The 10,011-nt window shown below is 37.0% G+C and overlaps 1 protein-coding gene across 1 annotated transcript; it reads left to right on the top strand.

The window, feature by feature from the left end:
- Window positions 1-927: 927 nt before the first annotated feature.
- Window positions 928-6,823, top strand: LOC145719713 (dynein axonemal heavy chain 7-like; the record flags this gene model as incomplete). The annotated part of the gene is made up of 4 exons (XM_081811266.1): window positions 928-1,162; window positions 2,369-2,561; window positions 4,132-4,324; window positions 6,651-6,823. Coding segments are annotated over exons 1-4 (767 nt in total), but the record flags the coding sequence as incomplete, so codon positions are not given.
- Window positions 6,824-10,011: the final 3,188 nt, after the last annotated feature.

The raw sequence follows: 10,011 nt of genomic DNA, 5'->3' as shown, positions 1-10,011 counted from the left end.
TTTTTTTTTTTTTTTAAGATTTTATTTATTTATTTGAGAGAGAGAGAATGAGAGACAGAGAGCACGAGAGGGAAGAGGGAGAAGCAGACCCCCCGCCGAGCAGGGAGCCCGACGCGGGACCCGATCCCGGGACTCCAGGATCATGACCTGAGCCGAAGGCAGTCGCTTAACCAACTGAGCCACCCAGGCGCCCCTGGCCCTTCTTTTCACTACATCTGTGTCTTTGGGGTAAATTGCTGGGTCATAGGGTAGCTCTATTTTTAATTTTTTGAGGAACCTCCACACTGTTTTCCAAAGTGGCTGTACCAACTTGCATTCCTACCAACAGTGTAAGAGGGTTCCCCTTTCTCCACAACCGCTCCAACATTTGTTGGATCTCTTACTTTAAATTTTTATTTATAAATAGGTTTATTTTTGTATTATGTTAATAGGTCTTATTTATTAAAATTACCGTGAAGACCGTGCATTATACTGGAAAGAGCACAGCTTACAGGTTCACAAGATTCTACTTCTGACATGGAACTAGTTTTGGAACCTTGGACAAAGTACTCCCTGAGACTGAATTTCCTCATTTCACAAATAAATGACAGGGGTGCCTGGGTGGCTCAGTCAGTTAAGCGTGTGCCTTCAGCTCAGGTCATGATCCGGGGTCCTGGGATCGTGCCCTGCATCGGGCTCCCTGCTCAGCGGGAGCCTGCTGCTCCCCCTGCTTGTACTCTCTCTCTGTGTGTCAAATAAATAAATCAAATCTTAAAAATAAATAAATCACAATAAAACTCCTTTTTACTTTTCTCTCAAAGGACTCTTGTGAAGATTAATCCTGATAATGTATGTGAAACACTTTGCATTTGTACAGATTGATGGTGATGTTTGTTATTTAAATTACATAATTTTAAAGAAATCAGCATCTATGTATTCCCCTCAGAATATCTCTTATTATATTCTAGGCCTTTAATGATTGACCCACAGGGTCAAGCCAATAAGTGGATCAAAAACTCTGAAAGAGAAAATCAGCTTAGTGTTATTAAGCTATCAGATTCAGACTATATGAGAACATTGGAAAACTGTATTCAGTTCGGAACTCCACTTCTATTAGAAAACGTTGGTGAAGAACTGGACCCATCTTTGGAGCCTTTACTACTTAGACAAACTTTTAAGCAAGGTACAAGTTAATTAGTATTAGTTGGTAGCACCGAAAGATGGTTCAGTGGTCTTTGAGGCAAGAAAGCTACTACATAAATTTACGTATAATGTTAATAACTCAGAACTTCTGTGTCATTGTTATGTGTGAAAGGAAATTTGCAACAAGTATCAGGAATGAATATTGGTCAGATAATCTAAAATAAATATCTTGCCCTCTGTTCATTATGTTAACCACTGTTACTAGACTGTTATTCAGTAGAGAACATAAAGAAGTTAAGCCTGAAATCCCTTTGTCTTGTGACCACGGAGCTCACAAAGTCCATTATGAAGTTTATGTGGACTAGAGTTGACTTTAGGTAAACATTGCCCACCTTAAATCTTTCTGCTTATAAAAATTTTTATCTCTGCCAAACTCTAGTACTTTTTTTTTCTTTGCTTGGCTTTTAGTTTTTATTTAAATTCTAGTTAACATATAATGTAATATTGGGTTCAGGAGTAGAACCCAATGACTGACTCATCACTTATATATAACCCCCAGTGCTCATTACAACAAGTGCCCTCCTTAATACCCATCACCCATTTAGCCCATCCCTGGCCCACCTTCCCTCCAGCAACCCCCAGTTCATACTCTATAATTAAGAGTCTCTTATGGTTTGCCTCCCTCTCTTTTTCTCCCCTTTCCCTTATGTTCATCTGTTATGCTTCTTAAATTCTACATATGAGTGAAAACATATGGTATTTGTCTTTCCCTGATTGACTTATTTGCTTAGCATAATACACTCTAGCTCCATCCACATCATTGCAAATGGTAAGATTTTTGAGGGTTCAGTAGTATTCCATTGTGTATATATACCACATCTTCTTTATCCATTCATCAGTTGATGGACATTTGGGTTCTTTCCATAATAAACTCTAGTACTTTTAAGAGCTTCAGTCATATACAAATAATCTTGAAATCATGACTGAAAATTGATAGAGGAGGTAAGATCAAAAGGAATCTTAATGTAGAAGGCTCCATGACAACCAGAGAAAATGTCTTATGCCACCCCAGAACGAATGAGTCCTGCTGTATAATTGTTTATTTGCCTCTATGACTTTGTCACATCTCTATTCTATTTTAAATTACTTTAGGACCCTTTACTTTGTAACCTAGGAACAACCTTAACAGAGGGAGGGGCTATACAACTTTGGCTTACTTATCATGCATTTCTTTTCTAAAATATAGGTGGCATTGATTGCATCAGACTTGGTGAGGTCATTATTGAGTATTCCTTTGATTTCAAGTTTTATATCACCACAAAACTGAGAAATCCACACTATATGCCAGAACTGGCTACAAAGGTGTCTTTACTCAATTTCATGATAACTCCAGAAGGTCTTGAAGATCAGTTACTAGGTATTGTTGTTGCAAAGGAGAGGTATGTATTTTCTTATATGCCTCCAGATGGTCTAGAGGGGAAAATTTGTAGGCCATTAATACTTTTGTTATGTGATTATTTCAAAACCTTGTCAAATTTTACATTTTGTTATTATAAATTAAGTATGTAATCCTTTAAAATAGCCATCCTTGGGGTGCCTAGGTGGCTCAGTTGGTTAAGCATCCAACTCTTGATTTTGGCTCAGGTCATGACATCAGGGTCATGAGATCAAGCCCCACTTCAGACTCTGTGCTGAGTGTGGAGTCTGCTTAAGATTCTCTCTCTCCCTCTCCTTCTGCCCCTCCCCTCTACTCGCGTGCACACTCTCTATCTTAAAAAAAAAAAAGTAAAATTGCCATTCTGTAGCAAGTAAGTTATAAGTCAACCATGCTATACTGGGCTCTTAGCATGAGTAGCAGGATTCAGGTGACATGCCATGACTTCTGACTTGTATCTGATTGTTTGAGCCAAAAAAAGTTCACCCAGAAGAATATATGCTGTGGACAAAATCAGAAATATGTTCAAAGATTTAAATGCAGGATGTCACTGAAATAATGAAATATTTGAATAATATAGTGAAACAATGAAATAAGAATGAGTGATGAAATACTTAGATGAGAATGAAAAAGCAGGATACAAAACTATACATGGTATGGGCAATATTTTGTAAAAAAAAATAGTTACTGTATGAATGGATATATATATTTATTATATTAATATATATTAAAAAGTTTGAGAGGGAATATGCCAGAATGTTAACAGTGATCATCTCTGAGGGTGATAAGATCATGGGTAATTTTTATTATTTTTTCATTCTTTCCATTACTAGCATGTGTTATTTTTTTAAAAGGGAAAAGATATTAAGATACCTGATAGGGCTACTAGTAAAGAATTACTACCTGAAGGAAATCTTTGATTCCACTTGGAGCTTCACGCAACATCAAGCAGTCTATTACATGAAATCAAATTATAAGTGAAATTATGTAATCATGAGGTACTTTTGTTACTTCCAATATATGAATCCTACTTGCATAGTATCCAAGACAGAACCATGTCCTAACATATTCTATAACATGGTGAATTATGTTATTTTGAAGTTTTATACTATCTTTGTGAAGATGTTAAGTGCCAGTTTTATCTTTTACTTGAAAAGGCAATTGTATGACAAGTCATCTTTTCTGCTCTTATGGAAGACATGATGAAAATAACACAGAATATGGCAAAGCCAAGAAGTAGATAAGAAGTTGACTTTTGTGTTTCTTCTCCAGTTCCTATCCTCATATAACCATCTCAGCCATAAACTTAACACATTCTTAGACTTACTGTGGTATATGTTATTGCCACATTTTATATATATACAATTAGTGATCATTTTTTTGCTCAGATTTCTCAAATTATCATTTGTATGGAAATAACTTTTTTCCTTAGGATAAAGTTTGTGTTACATGCCTTAGTTTGTGTTACATATTACAAAGTTATTTAAATGTCTACAAAATTGTGATATCTAATATTTAGATATGAATTTAGATAAAGTACTACAAATTTAGACTAAATGTTTCTATCTTTTTAGACCAGAATTAGAAGAGGAACGAAATGCCCTTATTCTTCAGTCTGCAGCTAATAAGAAACAGCTAAAAGATATAGAGAAAAAAATTTTAGAAACACTGTCATCTTCAGAAGGGAACATTTTAGAAGATGAAAGTGCAATTAAAGTCTTAGACTCCGCTAAAATGATGTCCAATGAGATAACAAAGAAACAGCAGGTGAAAAAAGAATCCTAGCAAACTTTTTTAAAAAATGTTTTTATTTCTTTAAATTCAATTAACCAAGGTATAGTACATCATTGGTTTTTGATATAATGTTCAGTAGGAATTCATCAATTCATTATAATACCCAGTGCTCATCATATCATGTGCTCTCCTTAATGCCCATCACCCAGTTACTCCATCCCCCACCCACCTCCCTTTCTGCAACCCTCAGTTTGTTTTCCAGAGTCGAGAGTCTCATATGATTTGTATCCCTCTCTGATTTCTTCCCATTCGGTTTCCCACTCCCACCCCTATTGTCCTCTGCTCTATTCCTTATGTTCCACATATGAGTGAAATTGTGTTTCTCTGATTGACTTATTTCACTTAGCATAATACCCTCCAGTTCCATCCACGTTGATGTAAATGGTAGATTTTCATCCTTTCTGATGGCTGAATAATAAATATTCCATTGTATATATGAACCACATCTTCTTTATCCATTCATCTGTTGAAGGACATCTTGGCTCCTTCCACAGTTTGGCTGTTGTGGACATTGCTGCTATGAACATTGGGGTGCATGTGCTCCTTCTTTTCACTACATCTGTATCTTTGGGGTAAATACCCCGTAGTGCAATTGCTGGGTTGTAGGGTAGCTCTATTTTTAACTTTCTGAGGAGCCTCCACATTGTTTCCCAAAGTGGCTGTACCAACTTGCATTCCCCCCAACAGTGTAAGAGGGCTCCCCTTTCTCCATATCCTCGCCAACATCTGTCATTTCCTGACTTGTTAATTGTCAACCTTTTGATTCTTTTTCAATTTGCTTCCAGTATAATTTTGGGGGAAGTTTGTTTGCAAAGAACAAAAGCCTATTCAAATTAGCTCAAATAAGAAAGAAACAAGGGCGGCATGAGGAATATAGCCAATGATATTATAATAGTGTCCTATACTGACAGATGGTAGTTACACTTGTGGTGAACATGGCATAACGTATACACTTGTCCGATCACTATGCTGTACACCTGAAACTAATGTAACATGGTGTGTCAACTATACTCAAATTTAAAAAAAGACATAGGGGGGCATTTTATTTTCCCAATTATGGAAATATATACAGGCCTCAAGAATAAATGGAAAGTTTCTATGCTCTTTGTCTGTCCCTCTCTAAGATTGGGTAGTCCTCATCTGTGCCTCTCTGCTCCATAAGAAGAACAGTTTCTCCTGTAAAACTACTGTATCTGTTCCTTCATACATTTGTCTTGCATGGTAGAAACCTAATTTGGTTCCGTTATCTTTTATTAGCAGTAGTGCCCAGTACCACTTGACTTCAGTTTCTGAGGTCTTAAAGTTCTAGTTCCCTGGGAGAAAAATTGGTTTAGCTTATCTTGGGTCCAGTTCTGTCTCTACCTCCTGATTGAATCAGCTACAACCAGGATCATTCAGTATAAACATGATACACAGGCACACTCATTCAGCAGTCTGTGCCTAGTGTGTCCAAAGAAAGAGAAGTGGTGGATAAATGCTCTACCCGTTTTTCCTATAGAATAGCTATCTCTCAGATCGAGTTGTCAGTTGAAGAGCTGCTCTCTTGGAGAATTTTTTTCTTTTGGGGTTGAATATTAACTAACACCCGTATTATATCCAGAAAAGTTAAACATATGAGAAACTAGTTGAAAAAGGTACTCTTAATGTATAACCCATCAGCTAAGAACTATTTCTGAATATCTACTTTACCAGACTTTGGGCTGGGTTCTGGTGGGCGTGTTGACACCTTAAACACACATGCACACATCCTTTCTCTCTCTTTCTCCGTCTCTCTGACCTATTAAAATAAAAGAAAATGAGTGACATTAGTAGACACATGTCAGATTCAGGCAAAGAATAAGCAAAGACTGACAGCTCTGGTATTCCCCAAAGAAGAAACACAACTTTAAACTATTTTTCATGCTTTATTTTCCTCCCTCTCTTCTTCTTCCTTCCCTCCCTAGTTCTTTCCTTCCTTTCCTTTCCTCTCCCTTTCCCTTTCCCTTTTTCTTTTTCTCATTCTTTCTTTTCTTTGTTTCTTTTTCTTTCTTTCTTTCTTTCTTTCTTTCTTTCTTTCTTTCTTTCTTTCTTTCTTTCTTTCCTTTCTTTTTTCTTTTCTTTTCTTTCTTTCTTTCTTTCTTTCTTTCTTTCTTTCTTTCTAGCTTTTATCATAATAAAGCCTTTTCTTATAAACTATGCCTCTATAATTTTGTCATTGAGTTGGGGGCTCTTTTTTTAAATATAAACTTTATTATATGAGAAATACATAATTAAGAAACACATTTCCTACTCCTTAATCCTGATTTTTCTTTTCTTCTAGATTGCAGAAAAAACGGAACTCAAAATAGCAGAGTCTCGAGAAGGCTACAGAGCCATTGCTAAACATTCATCAGTATTGTTCTTCAGCATTGCAGACCTGGCTAACATTGATCCCATGTACCAGTACTCTCTCACCTGGTTTGTCAACCTTTATATCAACTCTATTCATGACAGGTAAACATTCTCTAGCTTCATTCATCCTCTCTAGGTTGGATTTTCACCATCTTTTCCCAAAAAATACATAACTTTTTTCTTACTTTGTAATACACATTCATTATAGAACATTTAAAAACGTGAAAAAGTTGAAGGGCACCTGGGTGGTGCAGTCACTTAGACATCTGACTCAGGTTGTGATCTAAAGGTGGTGAGATGTCGGGCTCTGCGCTAAGCACAGAATCTACTTGAGATTCTTTCTCTCCCTCTCCCTCTGCCTCCTCCTTGTGCTATCTCTTTCTCTAAAATAAATAAATAAATCTTTTTAAAAAAATATGGGAAAGTTGAAAGAAAGGGAGAGAGAAAGCCTCCTTTTTGTTCTAAGTTTTGTTTCACCCCTACTCAAGATATAGGCATAGAAGGATTAGCTTTAGTCCTTCTTGCCTCTTTTAAGTATTTTAATATGGCGCTTGACTTATTTTTGCTGGCAACTCCAATACCTCTCTCCACCCTTGAGATCTCTAAAAAGCTTCAGTCCCAGGGTGCCTCACTGGCTCAGTCAGTACAGCATGCAACTCTTGATCTCGGGATTGTGAGATTGAGCCCCACATTGGGTGTAGAGATTACTTAAAAATAAAATCTTAAGGGGTGCCTGGGTGGCTCAGTCAGTTAAACATCTGCCTTTAGCTCAGGTCATGATTGCAGGGTCTTGGGATTGAGCCCTGCGTTGGGCTCCCTGCTCAGTGAGGAGCCTGCTTCTCCCTCTCCCTCTGCTGCTCCCCCTGCTTGAGTTCTCTCTTGCACAACTCTCTCAAATAAATAAATAAAATCTTTTAAAAATAAATAAATAAATAAAATCTTAAAAATAAATAATATTTTTTGAAAAGCTTCAGTCCCACATTTCTAATTGTTTGCTAGATATTTTCACTTTAATTAGTTAATGAATATACACAGATTTTGGAGTCAGACTGGAGAAAGGGGTTAAGTCTCGGTTCACCACATACTAGCTATGTTGATACAGGCTTTCTGTAATTGCCTCAATTTTCCTTATCTATAAAATAGAGATAATAATAGTACCTACCTTTTAGAACTGTTATGAGAATTTAATATCTGTGAAGTGTTTATCACAATGTCTGGTATTTAGTACCTGCTGTATTTGTTAAGTAGAATAAAAGTATGATTTGAGCCTACCATGTATAGTCTACAGGGGCTCTTAGTAGGACAGTCTCTCCTGAGTGATTGATATCCCTAAGCTTTCCCAGTTGGGACTTGGAATTTGAATTTACACAGTCCACACGATAGAGGAGATCCAAGCCAAGGAATTGACATAAATGTCACTAACAAGTGTCAGCAAGGACGTAGAGTCCTCAGAACCCTCATACACTGCCGGCAGGATTGTAAAATCCTGCAGTTTACAGGATTGCCACTTTGGAAATATTTTGGAAGTTCCTGAAAATATTAAACATAGATTTGCTGTATGATGTAGTGATCAGCAAATTCAGTGATTCTTGAGTATATTGAAGAGAATTAAATGCATATGTACACATAGGAAATTATAGTCTTTTTGTTTTGTGACATAAAAAATTTATATTCAAAAGTTACTTGATTAATCTTTTCTCCCTTCAGCATAGTGATATTATTCATGTGCAGTACAGTTAGCTTCATTTGTTGTTGGTTTGGGGGTTCTTTTGTATTTCATTTTAGAATTTTCCCTTCATCCTTGTTGATTGTAATTTTTTTATATTTTTGAGCATATAAACCATTAATGTGAATCCAGAAGTAAATCCTGTACAAAAGGTCTGCTCAGAGAAGTATCACCATCTGCTGTTCTTCATCCCCTTTCCATGGGCCAAAAGATTGCTTTTTAAAAATGAAACTAAATTTTAAAATTAAACTAATTTTGAGATAAATGTAGATTCACATGCAGTTATATTTTAAAAAGATTTTATTTATTTGAGAGAGAAAGAGAGCACAAGGGAGGGGGAAGGGTTGAGGGAGAAGCAGACATCCCGCTGAGCAGGGAGCCCAATGTGGGATTCCATCCCAGGAATCTGGGATCACGACCTGAGCTGAAGACAGACGGGTAACCGACTGAGCCACCCAGGCACCCTTCACATGCAGTTATAAGAAATGATACAGTGGGGCGCCTGGCTGGCTCAGTAAGTGGAGCGTGCAACTCTTAATTTGGGGTTGTGGGTTTGAGCCCCATGTTGGATGCAGAGATTACTTAAAAAAAAATCTTAATAAAAAAAAGAAAAGAAATAATACAGTGATCTTGTGTACTCTTTTTTTTAATTTAATTTAATTTTATTAGGTTATGTCACTATACAGTGCATCATTAGTTTTTGATGTAGTGTTCCATGATTCATTGTTTGAGTATAACACCCAGTGCTCCATGCAATACGTGCCCTTCTTAATACCCATCACCGGGCTAACCCATCCTCTCACCCCTTCCCCTCTAAAACCCTCAGTTTGTTTCTCAGAGTCCATAGTCTCTCATGGTTCATCTCCCCCTCCGATATCCCCCCTTCATTTTTCCCTTCCTTCTAATGTCCTTCATGCTATTCCTTATGTTCCACAAGGAAGTGAAACCATATGATAATTGACTTTCTCTGCTTGACTTATTTCACTTAGCATAATCTCCTCCAGTCCCATCCATGTTGATGTAAAAGTTGGGTATTCATCCTTTCTGATGGTTGAGTTAGTATTCCATTTTATATATGGACCCCATCTTCTTTATCCATTCATTTGTTGAAGGGCATCTCGGCTCTTTCCACAGTTTGGCTATTGCAGACACTGCTGCTATGAACATTGGGGTGCATATGGCCCTTCTTTTCACTACATCTGTGTCTTTGGGGTAAATACCCAGTAGTGCAATTGCTGGGTCATAGGGTAGCTCTATTTTGAATTTTTTGAGGAACCTCCACATTGTTTTCCAAAGTGGCTGTACCAACTTGCATTCCCACCAACAGTGTAAGAGGGTTCCCCTTTCTCCACAACCTCTCCAACATTCATTGTTTCTTGCCTTGTCAATTTTTGCCATTCTAACTGGTGTGAGGTGGTATCTCAATGTGGTTTTTGATTTGAATTTCCCTGATGGCTAATGATGATGAACATTTTTTTCATGTGTGTGTTAGCCATTGGTATGTGTTCTTTTGAGAAGTGTCTGTTCATGTCTTCTGCACATTTTTTGACTTGATTATTTGTTT

This window comes from Leptonychotes weddellii, unplaced genomic scaffold, assembly GCF_054177405.1.
Source record: "Leptonychotes weddellii isolate Sample4059 unplaced genomic scaffold, ASM5417740v2 HiC_scaffold_6649, whole genome shotgun sequence".
In the NCBI taxonomy this organism is placed as follows: Eukaryota; Metazoa; Chordata; class Mammalia; order Carnivora; family Phocidae; genus Leptonychotes; species Leptonychotes weddellii.
The sequence above is the reverse complement of the archived record's forward strand: the minus strand, read 5'-3'. Positions and strand labels throughout refer to the sequence as shown.